Source organism: Ceratotherium simum, chromosome 23 (genome assembly GCF_057802395.1).
Source record: "Ceratotherium simum simum isolate JZ-2026a chromosome 23, ASM5780239v1, whole genome shotgun sequence".
In the NCBI taxonomy this organism is placed as follows: Eukaryota; Metazoa; Chordata; class Mammalia; order Perissodactyla; family Rhinocerotidae; genus Ceratotherium; species Ceratotherium simum.
In genome coordinates this window covers 41745093-41762019 of record NC_141922.1, presented here as the reverse complement: position 1 = coordinate 41762019, position 16927 = coordinate 41745093, and the positions used below count along the sequence as shown (strand labels likewise).

At 42.1% G+C, this 16927-nt stretch overlaps 1 protein-coding gene across 2 annotated transcripts in view; it reads left to right on the top strand.

The window, feature by feature from the left end:
* Positions 1 to 16927, top strand: part of SDC2 (syndecan 2) — a 104412-nt gene that overhangs the window by 74614 nt on the left and 12871 nt on the right. For both annotated transcript variants that reach the window (XM_004431188.3, XM_087447611.1), the window contains exon 2: positions 15886 to 15997. In XM_004431188.3, the coding sequence (XP_004431245.1) occupies positions 15886 to 15997 (112 nt within the window). The remainder of the gene's footprint in view (positions 1 to 15885; positions 15998 to 16927) is intronic.

The following is a 16927-nucleotide window of genomic DNA, read 5'->3' as shown; positions in this document are numbered from 1 at the left end:
ATGACTGAATGAGAATTCATCACACCCATCACCACTGTGAATGGGCCACTTAAAACTTCTAGAAATCTGGGAATGTCTCATTTGTTTGATGAAGCTAATTGAGTCTGATACCGTGGGGCTGAGGCAGCTGGGTACACACATTGTTAGCAACTAGGAACCGTCTTTTGTATGCTGGTTTGCCAAAAGCCTGTTGTCATTCCAGCAAGGAGGGTAGCTCAGGGCAGAATATTTGGGCAGGCCTCAGGAGTTCTCCAGGGATTGGGACTTCATGATCATTAATAGACTTTATTATTTGGGGGGAGTACACTTTAAGATTTACAGAATAATTAAACAGATAGTATGTAGAGTTCCATATATCCTTTCAACCTCCCCAATTCCCTTATTGTGTACGTTTTTGTACATTGCAATTAGTCAAATAATATTGTTAGATTATTATTAGCTATAGTCCGTAGTTTAAGGTTAACACCTGTTTTACAATTCTGTGGGTTTTGACAAATGCAGAATGTCGTGTGTCTACCACTACAGTTTCATACAGGATAGTGTCACTGTTCTAAAAATCCACTGTGCTTTACCTGTTCATCACTCCCTCCCTCCCCCTGAAGCCCAGGCAACCACTGATCGTTTTACTGTCTCCATAGTTTTGCCTTTTCCAGAATGTCATATAGTTATGTAGTATGTAGCCTTTTCAGACTGACTTCTTTCATTTAGTAATATGCATTTAAGGTTTCCTCATGTCTTTTGGTGCTTTGATAGCTCATTTCATTTTACCGCTAAATAATATTCCATTGTTTGGCTGTACCATTTTTTGTTTATCCGTTCACAAGCTTTGATGTTTTATTTTTAAACAAATGATAAAACGTTTCAGCACATAGTAGGTGTTTGATAGAGTTACTAAATGACCTAGTTAGATCGAATCCTTAATTTTTCCTGCAGGTATATAGTGCCAAGGGAGAGTTGTGATGGAAAAAGCAGTTACGCTGTTAGGCGCTGACCTCTGCTAACATGCAGTTATAGTTTAAGGAGAGAGCGCTTAGCCCTGCAGCGGCTCAGCCCAGCAGTCGTAGATGGCTTTGTGCCCAGGCTTCCAACAGCAGTTCAAAAATTCTCTCTGGAACTGCACTGTCCGGTACAGTAGCCACTAGCCACAGGTGGCTATTTGAATTTAATTCAAATTGATTTGAATTAAAACTAAATAAAAAATTCAGTGCCTCTGTTACAGTTGCCACATTTCAGCTGCTCAATAGCCATATATGGCTGGTGGCTACCGTTTTGGATAAGGCATTTATAGAACATTTCTGTCATTGTAGACAGTTTTATCGGACAGCCTTGATCTAGAGCCTTCAAATAGAAGGAGGGGATTGGAATTAGTTGACCAGACTGATTCTGGTTTCTCTTCAATGCTTAACTGTTCTCCGCTGCCACAACTTTACAATGGAAGAGAGGAAGGCCAGAGATTTGTTTGCTGGAGAAAAGTTGCTTAAAATAACTTACTGGGGATAAAAGGCTGCCAGGCCAGTGGAGCTGTGAAATCCTCCTTGTGTGACTGCCCCAGGAGGTGCGGCTTGACAAAGGTTTAGGCCCCTGATCAGCCAGTGTGAAGGAGTTGACAGAACTCGCAGCTCTTGCTTATTTAGTTTGGTGAAAAAGCAGGGGCCTTCTCTAATTTGAGGGGTTGGGTGGATGTGGAGAGGGAGTTAAACTTCTCAACTAATAAATTTGCAAATTGTGTACCCCTCTCTTCAGTAAACTCCTGTGCTCATTGGATGCCAGGAATGTGAAACCTGAATGAATATCAGATATTTGCTAGAGAAATTGTAGCTCACTCTCTTGAAATTGAAATTACGCGTATTTCAGAGCAAAGCAAATGGCAGTTAAATTTTCTTGGCTTTTTGCTTTTTTGCTAGCTCTTTGGATTTGATCGTCTCTAATTTCCTTCATGTGGTAAGAGGCACGCTGACACAAAATATTACAGGCTGTCAGTCTACTTAGATTTCGGTTCTGTATCAATTTTATGTATGGCATTTTAATAAAATCTTTGTGTTTTTTTCCTTCTAAACAGAAGTACATTATAACAGACATTATATTAAATTGTGCTTTTCCTTAATGTCTAATCTAGAAATTGGCTGTTGATGCTGGTGAGGGTTTTTAATATAATTTTTAAATGAAAATGCCACGTTGCCCTGTGTGCACATTGTAGCTTTAAATATTGACTTGTGAAGGGCTTGAGTGTCTAAGAGGCCTAATGTGGAAAGGCAAATTTGACAGAATAATATATCCACCATAATTCCTGTGAAAAGACTTAAAATATTCTGGTATTTGGAAGTTCAGTCAGGCTGTGATCACTTGGAATCATGACTGTCCATAAACAGATGCTTAGAATTGATAGTTTTCTCTAAGAATAGGCACAGAGAAAATGGTATATTATCTTGCAAATGAAGAATTGGAAATGCCAGATCTCAAATGAAGACAGATTTCCCTTTAATCTTTAAGCTAGTGTCACCTGCTAAACAACTCTCACAAGAGCTGCTGAGATTTAATCAGTGTTTAATAATTACTGAATTTGTTCAACTGACTTTAAAAAAAAAAAAACACGTCTCTTGAATGAAAGGCAGGATAAGTGATGGATTTCTTATCTGTTGTGGTTTTAATTTAATTTTTAAAATATTTTTAAATTTAGATACTGTTTTATGTTAGCAAAGTCAAGAGAAATTGATTATGGTTTCTTAGCATGGGATTGTTTTCTTAAAAGCCGTGAAAGGGAAAAGAATCAATATTAGGGGTTTCCGAGTGGCAGCTTTTTACAGAACCCCCTGGCACGATTGATTACAGCTGCTTTTGTAAAGGATTTAAAAAGAACAATCTGTATTAAAAACATCATTCTTTGGTATGAGCTTGAACAGTTCCAAATGGGTTTCCATGGGGGCTGCGCCGCAATGTGACCACTTGAAGGGATTGTGGTCATCGCCCGTGGACTAGGGCAGTGAGGCAGAGGACAGGCTATTAGGTGAGGAGTTGTTGGCATGCATGCCAAAGAGGTTACCCTGGCAGCTGCAATCACTCAGCCACATTCCTCAGCCCGAAAGCAGGAGAGGCAAGAAGTGAGTGATTTTTCTACAAGTGGTGTGTAAGGTCAAGCAGCAGGAAGAGAGAGTCGGAAGTAAGTCTTTGTTCCAGCATTGGCCAAAGGCAGGTATGTCCAGCCAAAGTTAGGAATCATAGAAACTGAGAGCTCCCCAGCTCCATGTCCTGAGCTGTTGCTTTGAGATCCGTGAGGAGTGGACATGTCTTCACTGGGCATCTTACAGTTGTGCGCCATGACCGAGTTATTCTCAGGCTGCACGCTAATCTCGTACCAGTGAAATAACAAACGCCACTCTGCGGGCAGAGGCACTGTTTGGAGGCGGGGTGCCTGGAGCAGTTAAATCTGTTAGAAACTGGTCCCATCTCAAAGGCATGTGACGGGACCTGAGTGAGAGACCATTAGTGTGGACTGGGCTCCCAGGGTTTTTAATTCTCAGTGAGACTGTATGCTTTCTAAGAAATTAAGATGTAACAGGTAGCCCTGGTGGCTTTCATTCTGAAAAGCGGGGCTTTTTGTATAGACCTTGCCATTGGTTGCTTTACAGAAGGGATTTACCGAAATGGGGTAGCCCATTAATGTGGGAAGAATTGAAGATCCTGGGAAACATGGGAATTTTAGAAAATAGTGTTAAGTTTAGCATCATCAATTTTTATTTAGCACACATGGGTGCTAAATCGCCACAGAGACCTTTGTTACGGCTTGCTTCAGAACTGGTGGAATCAGCTTGTAAGCTTCTTTCATTACTGGATTCACTTGGAGAAAAAAAAAATTCCTTGAGATCTATTTTTGACATAACTATTTGCTTTTCTTTATCTCCCATGTTTTTAGAAAACTAATTGCTATGTCTCTTATGAAATGGTGCTTATGAATGTGTATTCCAACTAAGACATAATTATCACTAGTGAATTACTATGAATCAGCCTCATTTGAGGGCAAAAAAATAATAATAATATGCTCTTTTTAAATATATTTTCAAAAGCATTTCTTAAATTTTTTTTTTTTTGAAGATTTGCCCTAAGCTAACATCTGTTGCCAGTCTTCCTCGTTTTTACTTCCTCCCCACCCCCACCCAACAAAGCCCTAGTACCTAGTTGTGTACACTTGTAAGTTCTGGTTCTTCTATGTGAGGAGCCACCGCCACAGCATGGCTACTGACGGACAAGTGGTGTGGTTCTGGGCCCAGGAATTGAACCCAGGCCGTTGAAGCTGATCACACCGAACTTTACCCAGCACACCATCAGGGCTGACTCTTAAATATTTTTAATTGAGCATGTAATTTTACCATCTTACAAGCTCCCTCTTTCCGCTTATCCTCCACACTCTCATATCGTAAGAATAAGAGTATATGATTCCATCAGCAGAATGTCTTCATATACAAATTCTGCTGGCGGTAGATGAGAAAGACAGAGGCAGCGTGGGATGGGTTGGGTTACCTTTTGGATTTTTGGAGGCTTTGGCCACATGTTAGTTTGCACAGCCAATAAACCGTTTTATCTTTGGTGGAAAAAATATTACTGTCCACAAGTCTCCTTTCCTCTTCATTTGGCAAGACTGTTCATTTGGCAAGTAAATGTTATCTTCAGATAAATTACTCATGTACAACACTCGAGGACACCAGGAGGAGTGCTTTCTGAAATGCATTTGCTTAGAGATAGCACAGGTCACGTGACTAGAAACACACTCCACGTGAAGCGTGTCCTTGGCTGGGAGCTCACCTCCTGCATCAGGTGGCATGATGTAGCCTGGTGGAGGCTCCACTTCTTGGGGAATTTCATGCAGGGTCTACCATGGATTTCATAGTAGACTCTAATACCGTTAAATCTTTTCCTGGTTCCTCTGTTAAGGAAAGCGTTTCTTTTTGGCCTTCATTGTTTATTTTACTTGGTTAAAAGTTTGGTCAAGAACAGTTCCTTTATATAACAAAAAGAAATACGGGGCCTGGGGCTGTGAGTCCGGCAGCATCAGGGTGTTTTCCCAGTAGATATCAGGAATGTGAATAATCCTTTGGGCACACCGTGCAGCCGCCGCTGTGACTTGGCCCTTGGTATGAAAAGCCCACCATTCAGAACAGCTTGACTGCAGTTTTGAAATCGGTGGTTCATCACCTTTGGATTTATCCCCTTCTGTCCAGCTTTGTTACTTTCATTTAGATAAGTACTGACACATTTTCAGTCTTCCAGTATAAAGAACCAGCTGCAAATGTCATCTTCTACCTAGATCAGGTAGTCACTGTGTCAACCCAAAGACTTTCTAGAATCAGCAAAAGGAGAGGCTCCCGTTAACAGACAGTTAAGTGTAATAGAATGGACCCTGAAAACCCGGAGCAATGAGGAGCATCTGCAGGGCTCACTGGCCTGTCAGCCCTGGAGGCGTGTCAGGGGCTCAATGCTCCGAGTTCCTTGTTGGCCTCAGCAGGCTAGGGCCATGCCAGAAGGGAACTTGTTCACTGGGAAACCGGGAAACCTCACCTCAACATGGAGCGGCTTCTTAGCTTTAAATAACCCAGGAGCAAAGAGCAGCTCATGAGATGGGTAATTAGACCCAAGAAATTTTAGAACCTAGAATCTTGTGCTTGAATATCCATTTTACTAGATCTTTTGCCTTTGTGACCTCAGAGAAAATGGATCAGGAGTGGCCCGAGCACTGCTGTGTGGTTCTGTGGCACTTTTCTTAAGTGTGAAGGTTTTTTTAACATTTGTCACTTACACACTCATGTACTTTCATGATGCCCTCCTTAGATTCTTATATATATATATATATATATATGTGGCACCTGTCATGTTTGGATGTATCAACTGTTAAATAATAAATAAGTTAGTTTTCAGAAGTTCATTTCTACTGTTAATGTTTGGAAGCTGGTCTCTGGTCATTTGTGATCGTAATTTATTGGTCTTGTGCCTTCTGTGCATTTAGCACCATATATACATACATATACATGTACACACCTGCATATCTATATATAAATAAAATGTAGTAGTAATATCAGTTAGGAAAGAAATCATTCACAAGCCACCACCCTCACCAGTTAATCTTCTTCATTTTCCATTCCCATTTCAATGCTTGGCCATATGATATGAAATTCTAATAGAGTTATAATATTAGAAAATATTAAAACAATATATGCTTTTTCAATTTAATATGTCTAAACATTTTCTCTTATTGCTGTACGGTATATGATTTTTAGTGGCTATGTTGAAAAAATTAATATATCCTACATAATTTACCTGGCCACCCCCCTATAGTTGGCATTTAGGTCATCTCTGTGATTTTGTTTTAATGCAGTAGTCAACAAACCAACTTCTCTTCTTTCTAGAATATTTCCTTAGGATAATTCCTGACAGTAGAACTATCTGGTCACGTGGTGTAAGAGATTTCATGTCTTCTTAAAACATGTTGCCAATGTGCTTCCCAAAGAGCTTGTGCCAATTTCTGTTAGTTGGCATTTTTTAAATAGTCAAAGCTTCTCTTCACTAGCCAGTGGTAAGGTATCCCATAGTCCTATTAACATTCAAACTCAGTGCCAGCTTAGAGCTCTGAAATACAGGCTCGGTTGGAAATGACATCCTTCACCTGCTGCTAGCTGCAGAGCGCAGGTTCACTCTCCTGCATCAGCGGGAGCCTGGCAGGGCACGGTCTGCCCTTTGGACACAAGATCTTCCCCATTTTCCCATCCCCTATGCTTCCTGTGGATTCTATCAGCCCCTGTATAAGGGTGGAGGATATATGTGCTTGTGCCTTGGGGCCTGAAATTGTAACAGTTGAAAAACCTTTGCAGTGAATTATTAAATCTAAACCAGAGCCTGTTGGCTTCCTGTGCTTGACTTGGAGTCTGTTCCATTATGGTAGTTTTTACAAAACACTTTTGAATGAGAAATAAATTCCAAATCTCTTCCCCACCCCCATCCCCTCCTGCCAAACTCCACCAGGAAACAGAATCCCGTTATTTCAGTTAGAACGTATTAATACTGACCCTCTCCAGCACTTGGGGCTTTTCAGGTTAGGCTCACACGGCTTCTATTTTTACTCTAGTCTAAACTGTGGTCGAATGGATAGCAAAATAAATACTGGAATATTCTAGTTTGGAAAGGGGAGAGCAGCAGTGCTTATAATAACATGGCTACAAACCTCTTACTTCCCTTCGTTTGATATTCCAAAAAAGGCAGAAAGCACAACTTAGAGCCCATCTGTAAGTAATGAACATTTTCCTTTTGTGTGTCATGCATATTCAACATAATCCCACTCGGAGTCCGGGCGTTGCTTTAATATACACTGCTTCATCGAGCCCTGTTTTTGTTGCCAACAAATTTAATTCAAGATGAAGGTTGCTTCCCTTCTCTCTCTGGGTCAGGAATCTGAACCCTTTATCACAAACAGAAATAAGAATTGTTGGTGTGTTCTGCTTTTGTGTCGTTGTGGTCCCCATCCCCCGACCCCTGTTGACTTTCTTGTTGCTGAAGAGGAGGACTGGTTTTTGTTTAGTATTAGCAGTAAACCAATTTCAGGAAGAGTATTCTTAAAAAAACATATTGATTGAATTTTGTAATTCAAGTGTTTAAAAATTCAAAAGTTACAAAAGGACATAAAGTGAAAATTCTCTCCAGCTGAAATATTTTGCTTTTAATTAATTTTCTCAATTTTTCTAGGTTACAAAATCTAAGGTATGTCAAGAATTTGGGTGCAAGGTTTAGATTTCTTTCTGCATGGTTTATTTTGTGAAGGGCTCTTCATGAAACGGTGGCTTATAAAAACAGAGGGATTTGGATCAAAGAAGTTTGTAGGTGATATGCCAGTGATATGACTGTTGGTAGATGAGCATATTCTCCATGAGTATCTGTGATCAGGGCTGTTCATTGTCACCAAATTCTAGATTAAAGGGATGTGGGCCTGTGGGACTTGCATCCTGCCTGGTCTGTGTGTCTTAATGCTTGGGAGCCAGGAGGAGTACATCATTCAGTTAAATTAGCATTCAAGACTTTCTGATCCTCGTATCTGAGATGCTATTTTAAATTTAGCCAGCAAACCACTTACTGAGTTCAGGTACTGTTCTGTAGACTCAATAGACAAACAATGTAGGAAGAAAAATAATTTTGAAGCACCAGCTACACCAACATACATACAGTGAGGCAACTTTTCTGAAAATGCTATTGATTCTATTGAATTAAAAATACAAATTTAGATGAGCCGAGTAATCCTTTGGCAAGGTTTTTTTGTTATTGTTTTTGGTAACGTGCTGATTATTGTGCAGAGCATTTTATTAAAGAAAGATTTTATTTGAGCTTTGTTGGCTAGGAAATCTAATTGCTTCAAGCCACATTGAGTTCTCTTTTTAAACAAAGAGGAAAATTTCTACTGTTAAGTACACTAACTCAGTGTTACTTTTTTGTGTGTGTGAGGAAGATCAGCCCTGAGCTAACATCCGTGCTAATCCTCTTTTTGCTGAGGAAGACAGGCTCTAAGCTAACATCTATTGTCAATCCTCCTCCTTTCCCCCCCATCCCCCCCAAGGCCCCGGTAGATAGTTGTATGTCATAGCTGCACATCCTTCTAGTTGCTGTACGTGGGACGCGGCCTCAGCATGGCCGGAGAAGCGGTGTGTCGGTGCGCGCCCGGGATCCGAACCTGGGCCACCAGTAGCGGAGCCTGCGCACTTAACCGCTGAGCCACAAGGACGGCCCTCAGTGTTACTTTTTAAAACACTTTTCAGCCATTTAAATGTTCTCCAAACACTAGCGCTGTGCCTGGCTCATTGGAGGCATTCTTCATAAGTTGGCGGTTCCTTCTTAAGGTCATGCTTATCTTTCTGGCAGTCCTCCTCCTAGTATAAGGCTGAATTCCAGATTGCCCTTTTTAAAGAGACCAGCTAAGAGAACATTGATCTAATTTTCCAGATGTGAGTTAACCAGGTAACTTCTTTCAAGAGTATGGTTATTTCCTTTCACCACATGGCTTAAAACTTGGGTTCAGCCTTTCAGAAAAATGTGACCTTCTCTACTCTTTATTGTGCCTTTACCATATGCTGGCTCCTGGAGCACAGTGATAGGCCTGGTAAGGGATGCAGAAAACTTCAGACCTGGTCCTGATCTTGGACCTCTTCAATGAATGTACATTCTAAGTGGTGAGATAAGATTCCCACTCTGTATGAGGCATCCACCAGGAAAATCCAGCAAGAGTAGTAAGTTCCAGATGAGTGGTTAAGACTTGAAGGACTATAAACAGATACTGTAGGAATTCTGTCATCTGCCATGCCTTGGTTTGTTTCAAAAGGAACTAGTCAAATTTCTCTACAGTTGCCTGTGATTTGACATTTTTAAATTTTGATTTATCTGACATTTTTATAAGCAGCCCAGTCATCCTTCTGCCTCACACTTAATACCTAAATGTGATTCTACCGTCATAAAACCTGATGATTTTTTCAGAATAGGGTTTATTTTCCTAATACACATGAGTAAATAATTTAAATTCATTCCCCACTTTGTGGAAGTTATACTGAAGTGTTTCTTAAAGAGACTTTAGCTTTTTATGTAATTAATTAAGGACTAGTATAGATGTTTGATGCAGTTCTGAGCTAAAGACCTTTCTTGAGGATTTCTTAAATGGGAGATTTAAGAATTTTCTTTCATATGTGACCCCACCTTTGACCTGGGTTTTTGTGTGTGTGTGTGTGAGGAAGATCAGCCCTGAGCTAACATCCATGCTAATCATCCTCCTTTTGCTGAGGAAGACCAGCTCTGAGCTAACATCTATTAACAATCCTCCTCCTTTTTTCTCCCCAAAGCCCCAGCAGATAGTTGCATGTCATAGTTGCACATCCTTCTAGTTGCTGTATGTGGGACGGGGCCTCAGCATGGCTGGAGAAGCGGTGCATCGGTGCGCGCCCGGGATCCGAACCTGGGCCGCCAGTAGCGGAGCGCGCGCACTTAACCGCTAAGCCACGGGGCCAGCCCTGACCTTGGTTTTTATATGTATTATATACAGGATGGTAGAGTAAGCCTGGGACATGATTAGGTACCAGATAGTTGTCTTTAAACAAACCCTTAAAATAAGTGCTTGTAAATATTTACATAATTCAGTCATATCTCACATATTCAAGGAAAACAGTATGTTTTTCCAGTAATAAACATAGTGTTCTTTCTTTCTATGACATCTTTGGTTTGGATGGGACGCCTGATAGAGATGAAGGTATTACTAAAAATGAATGAATGGCAGTTGATGTACGTGGCTCCAGGCCTCCTCCATATGTGAAACTTACAGGACATCAGGCAGAGAAGAAACTATTAAGCTAGAGCTCTAACTTTTAATGCAGACTTTTTTCCCATCTATGATGCCAAGAATGCTAGTTCTAAAAGATGAAATAGATACTCTAGAGGGAGAATTTCCATGGCCAAAGTTTGAAAGTGCTGGATCAAGCAGAGTTCAACATGCCTCCTTACTGCAGTCTTCTCAGGGACTTTACTTTGATTATGTGTGAATCACAAGGAAAGGGAGTGGGCAGGTAGGCACAGCATGGCCAACACTCTGAATGAACACACTCTTTGAAGTCCAGAGTAGGACGGAAATCCCTGCTCCCCACTTCGGAGCTGTATGTCTCTGGGCAAGCAAGCCTCACTTCTTTGGTCTGCAGTGGAGATTGTTGAGATGATTAAATGTGCCAGTGCTTATAAAACACTTAACACAAAATGTCTGGCACATAGTAAATGCTTAACAGTTCAGCTACAGCTAATCCGTTTGAACCCAGGCTGAACGGCTCTGATATCTTCATGTTGTGGGGCATTATAATGCAACAGAAAGAGCTCAGACTCAGGTGTCAGAAGTTTGGGGCTCCAGTTTGGCCACCAACTAAACTGAATGATTTTAAGTTACTTTGCCCCTATGATGTTCTGTCTCTTCACTTTGAAATAAATAGGTGATCTTGATGCCTGTAATGTCCAGTCACACTCTAAGATTTATGTCCCGTTGAGCTATACCTGAGCCAGAATTGGCAAGTTCATCTTAAGGAAAAGTATATCAACTGAGCAACTGTGTGGGAGAAATTTTTAACTAATTATTATTTTATTTATAATGTCGGTTAGCTAGTAATAAAATAGCTTATTAAGTCACCACTGGAAAGATAAGCTCAAGGTACAGCCAGTCTGGCACTTTGTAATCACCATAAAAATTAATATACATTTGAGTCTAAGTCAGGACTGGATGTGCCTTTATCCTAAAACTAAGGCATCCTCTAGGAGTGTGTTTTCTATGACATGATACAGAATGCAGAATTGGGTCACATGAATATTTTATTTTTATATCCAGAGGCTGATTTTCTGAAGGTTGGGTCCCAGGGTGTGTGGTATCCATGAATAGTTAGATTTTCTACTTTCTGACTTTGTTATTAATCTAAGTTTAGACCATAAAGTGAATTTCACACCTGCTGCTTTGAGCTTTACTTATCTTCACCACTGTTTATCGGTTGCACTAGTTAAGGCATTTAGAGTACGTTCATCTAGTAGATAAGGCAGTATCTCTTTCAAGCAAGGCCTCGGATTTCTAAATAACAGATTTTCACACTGGCAGTTTGAAACACAGTATTTGTTCCATGTAGGCTTTACTAGCACGAGAAAAATCCAACCAGCAGATTTGTTTAGTTGCTATACCACAAATTTTTTTTGCTGAGAAAATGGACATGTTTGTAATATTTCTTACTAAAAGCAAGACTGGTGTACTTGATGGTCTTTTATGCATTGAATCAACATTTTCTCTGTTCATTTTTATTACAAACACCATATAAGTTTAGGCTGAATCATTTTGTCAAAATCTTAGTTTTTATTATCTTGAGGTATGTATGGTCTAGATCACCATTGCTTTCCTCAGTTTTCCATCCTTGAAGGAGTTTATTTCTTCTTCAGGCTCTTATATAAAGGAAATTGGTGTCGCCGGGTCTCTTAGCGGAGTTGTTTGTCGTGGAACCTGGGGCGTGGGTAGAGGAGGTGGCAGCAGCTGACACTGCCAATGCGGGTGAGGCCATATAGTCACAGAACTTCTCTCAAGGCTAAGGAGTTGTTACTTCATCCTATAGGTGACAGGGAGCCAATAAAAGGTTTTCGGCAAGGGAGTGATGCATCATGTTTACGAAGGGTCCCTCTGCAGAGAATGGATTCCAAGATGAAGACTTGAGCAGGGGCCTGGTGAGGAGCCCTTGTAATGGTCCAGGCCCAGTGTGATGAGGTCGCTGCGGTTTGGGGGCTAGAGAAGGAGAGATGGAGTTAGGAGACAAGTCTGTATCTTGCTTGCCTTCTAGGCATTGTTGGGATACAAAACTGAGTCAGATGTGCATGTTCTTGTGGGAAGAACTGCTTCCTCTGTGGAGGCAATTTAGTGCTTCAGTTTCCGCAGCTGAATGTGACGTAAAGCAGAAACCTGCACCTTGGTCTGCAGTCGATTTTCCTCCTCGTTGTACCTAATTGCTTTCCACAATTCCCCTTTGCTCTCCTGTATGCACCTCTTGCATCAGCCAAGGGGGAAAAGGTCTGAAAGACCAGCGTTGTTTTTCTTCCAGCCTGTACTCTGAGCTCTGTTAGCCAACAGTATCGGCACTGCCTCACAGAAATGGTTAGTCCCAAATTAAACAACCCCGTTATGAAACCCTACAGTCAGGCTGCGGCTCTGCGCTTCTAGGCTGTGCCTCTGCGCTTCTAGGCTGTGCCTCTGCGCATTTCCTCCCGGTTCCTTTCGTCCAGTGGCTCTCTCTCGTTGAGCAAGAGAGGGTTCAGTGTGTCCTGGGGTTTTCTGTGCAGTGAGGCAGGCCACATTTGGCTAGGTGTAAAAGCAGTAGTCGAGTCACCCCTTTTCATGGCTTTCAAGAGATGCACATCTTCCTGTCCCAAGGGGATGTTGGTGCATAATTCATTTCCTACTCCAGGCATGTTAACTGCAAAAATCCTTTCAGCACAGAGTGTGGAGTCTTCACAAAAGGAGCTTAATGTTTGGAAAGGTATTTTTTGTATGAAGGAAGGACAGTGAAGGTATTCTTTGAGCATTATCTGCTAACAGAGTGAAAAGGGCCCTGCTTATTATTAAATTGGAGCCTGTGAAAGGGTTTCCTCCTACGTGCTTGGTGCCCCTGACATCAGAGCAGGAGATAAGTTTTAGTTTGATGTCAAAATTATTTGTACCACAGTGGATGGTGGAGAAACAGGTGCTTTTAGCTGCCTTTGAGCACATTAAACATCCCGTCAGCACCACGGCTACCCCGGAGCCCTGCAGACCCTGAGTGGCCGAGGGCAAGGCAGCTTCTCGAGACTCGCCCTGCCCTCCACCCCAAGTCTTGTAGTAATGCAGGCCTGACAGCTTCCGCATAAGGAGCCGGTTGTCCTGGGAAGTCAGTGGCTTGTCAGGCTCCCCAGTGTGGTTAAGCTGTGAGGTGGCCAGAATTCTCTGGAGATGTTTTTGGCCCATCTGCCTGTTAGTGTGACAGACGTGTCAGTCTGATGACTGGGTCACCTAATGAATAGAAGTGCAGTTTACACAGAGGGATTAAAGATCTTAGTGTTACTCATGCCACATCAAACTTCTTTGGCAGAGCCAGGAGGAAAATGAAAGTCATTCAGTGTTAAGAAAGGCGAACAGATTTCTAATATGTAAAGGGAATCTTTTACTTACTTTTAAGACCCTAGGTTACCTGAGTGGGTGCAAAGCAACATGTATGGGAGGTTTGGGGCAGATGATCTCCCAGACTTAGACTTGAGAGATTTAACTGTAGGAATCCTGGAGCTCTTGTGAACTCTGGAACCCGAGTCAAGGCCAGTTGGTTTTAGGTAATCTCAATCGACAAATATTTATCTAGTACCCATGGTCTTTGAGAGGGGCTAGGAGCACATACAGGTCATTGAAGACCAGCCTTCAGCAGATTGCTCTGCTGAGGGGCAGACAAAAAACACACGAAACAATTAAAAATAACAGTGAGAGTTTGTATCTTAAACTGTTCATATGCTACAAAATCCAAAATAGTATGTTTTAACTAGAGGACATATAAGGACTGAAGTCAGAGCCTGTTTTGTAGACAGGACTTGAGGGAAAGCATGAGAGAATCCTCCAGATGAAGTTCCCAGGACAAAGTTTAATACGAGGACTGAAAATTGCTTTTAGGTGGGAGCACAAACAGCCCAAGCAGCGTTTACTGAGCACCTACTGTATGCCAGACACTGTGGTGGCAGGGAGTTGTGGGGGATTAGAGATGAATGAGGTACAGTCCCTGCCCTCAAAGGAGCTGCGAGTCTAATAGGGGTCAGTTAAGTTGATTGTAGAACTATGGAACGCAGGGCTCCAGTTATGGTGCACAAGCTTTGGGAATTAGAGCCTGGAATGGTGATAGCCTTGGAAACCAGGATAATGCAGGACGGCCTCAGATTGCAGTTAAGCTCTGACCATTCTAGCAGAAAAATTCCAGCACACTCTTGACTTAGGGTGGTCACCCAATACTTGCAGGCCAGGCCCACTGGACAACTAATCCCTAAGATTTCAGTTCTCAAAATGGGCCGGTGTGGTAGCTCAAACAAAATGGGTTCCCATACTTTTCTGTCAGTTGGCACTGAAGCCTGGTGGAGAATATGGGCTCAGGTTTAAAATACTTCAGCCTCTCCAGCCAGCAGCTGAAACTCGAGAGAATAAGGTGGTGCTGTTACAGAGGGCTGGCCCCGTCTGTCTTCCTAGGAAGTCACAGCGACTGCTGAAACAAAGTTTTATTTTAAGAGGAAATCTAATGAAAGCCAATGTAGTAAGGGAAACTTTTTTTTATAATTCCTGTTAGGAACAAACATTGAATGTGATTTTTAAAAATAGGACAATAATGAATGTTGCGTGTTTCCAAACACAAATGTTGTTTGGAAGCTGACAATCTGCTTTATTTGTTTCTGGGCTTTCATGATACTGGTGGAAAAATATCAGTTTACTAAAACCATTAAAAAAATTATACATCTACTCTGCCTCCAATTCATGTGAGTTACTCTTTGGCAGGATTAGGTTGAATTTTAATACTAAAACTCTTATTGGAGAGCTAGGAAGCTGTGGAACTGGTATGCTTAGTGAATGATCCCTCTCCATATTAAGCGTGTGACTTGCTGTTGCCAAGTGCCAGTAATACAAAAAGAATGTGCTTGTGTGGGTTTATCTGCGTTTGTCATTAAAGCTCTGCTAAACCAATGAGCCCTAGAAGCTGCCTCCTGGTAGGCTTTCGCCTGGTCAGAGGAGCCTCACGGGCACTGGCATCGGCATGGACCTGGGCTGTGGTAGAAAGCTCTGGACTGCCCAGGCGACTGAGGAGCTCTCGCCTGTAATGATAAAGCTCTGAGGAGGGCCAGGCGTGCAGACTTTGTGATGATTTAGCCTAAGGGCTGTAATACCTTTGTATACATCCCCAAGAAGGTCTTCAATGATTCGAGTGTTTTGTAGCTTTTCCAGTAAGGGAGCCTCACAGTGACTTTGTGACAAAGACAATGCCTGAGGTGGCTTATAACTAGCACTGGGATGTCTGAAAGTCAGACAGCTTTAGTGGAATGTAACAAAATAAGTCCATGGTAGGTGCTTAGGTCCCTGAACCATCTTCATTCTACTGGATTAGGCTACGTAGGCTTCCCATGGGGGCATTTGTCTGCCCTTGACTTAATGCAAGTTATCAGGGTCCTGAGGAAGGGTAGGGCCGGAAATGTGGGTTCTGAGCAACAGAGGAGGGGAAGGGGAGTCACCACAGTGTAAACTTGAACAGTAAGGTAAATAAACTCGTTTTATAATCTCTCACCATCCTGAATCCCTTCTCTTTCCTTTCTCAGAGAGCAGAGCTGACGTCTGATAAAGACATGTACCTTGACAACAGCTCCATTGAAGAAGCTTCTGGAGTGTATCCTATTGATGACGACGACTATGCTTCTGCATCAGGCTCGGGTAAGGCTGGCTACTTCCACACTCGCTTCCATGCTCCGTGTTTGCACGTGCGCACATTCTCCTGGAGCGTACTTCAAGGAGACAGGCAGGCTGCACAGTGGTTAAGAGCATGCTCTTTGGAGTCAGAATGCCTGGGTGTGGATTCTAGCTCTCCACCACTGAAGCTGTGAGATCTTGAGGATGTATTTAACTTGGCTGAACCCCAGTTCCCTCATTTATAGAATGGAAGGTAGTAACAGTCCCTATCACATAGGCTTGTGGTGAGAATTAAAGGGGTTGACACACTGTAGCTCTTAGAGTTTGCTGCTTGGCATGTAGTTAGTGTTCTGTCAACATTAGCTTTTAATTTTATTGTTAAGGTTTTCAAAGTGATGTCATGGACACCATCCTTAAGGGAGTTCTTGGGTACTAGTTTCAGAAAACCATCAACTCTACATAAAAGATTATAAATGAGACCAAGAAGAGTTATACTTTCTTACTCCTAGTGTGTTGCTCAAAAGTAGGAGGGAGAACGTAGCAGCCAAGTTAAATGATTGTACAGTGATATCCTTAACTCCCGTGATATACCTGTTATCTCTTACCCCAGTAATGCTGCATAGCAAACCACCCCAAAATGTAGTGGCTAAAAACAACAATCATTAGCTTGGCTCATTATTCTGTCAGTTGGCAATTTAGGCTGGGCTCCCTTGCGTGTCGGTGGTCAGCTGCAGGTTGGGTATGCAGTTTTGCTGATCTTGGCTGGGCTCTGTCATATCTCTGGGGCAGGCTGGCAGACTTGGCTGTGGTCCACAGGTCTCTCGTCTCCATTAGGCCAGTCATTTGTTCACAGGGAGCAGGCAGAGATCCCAAGAGAGCCAGCAGAGGTGTGCAAAGCCTCTTAAACCCTAGGCTTAGAACTGGCACAGCATTACTGCCACATTTTATTGGTCA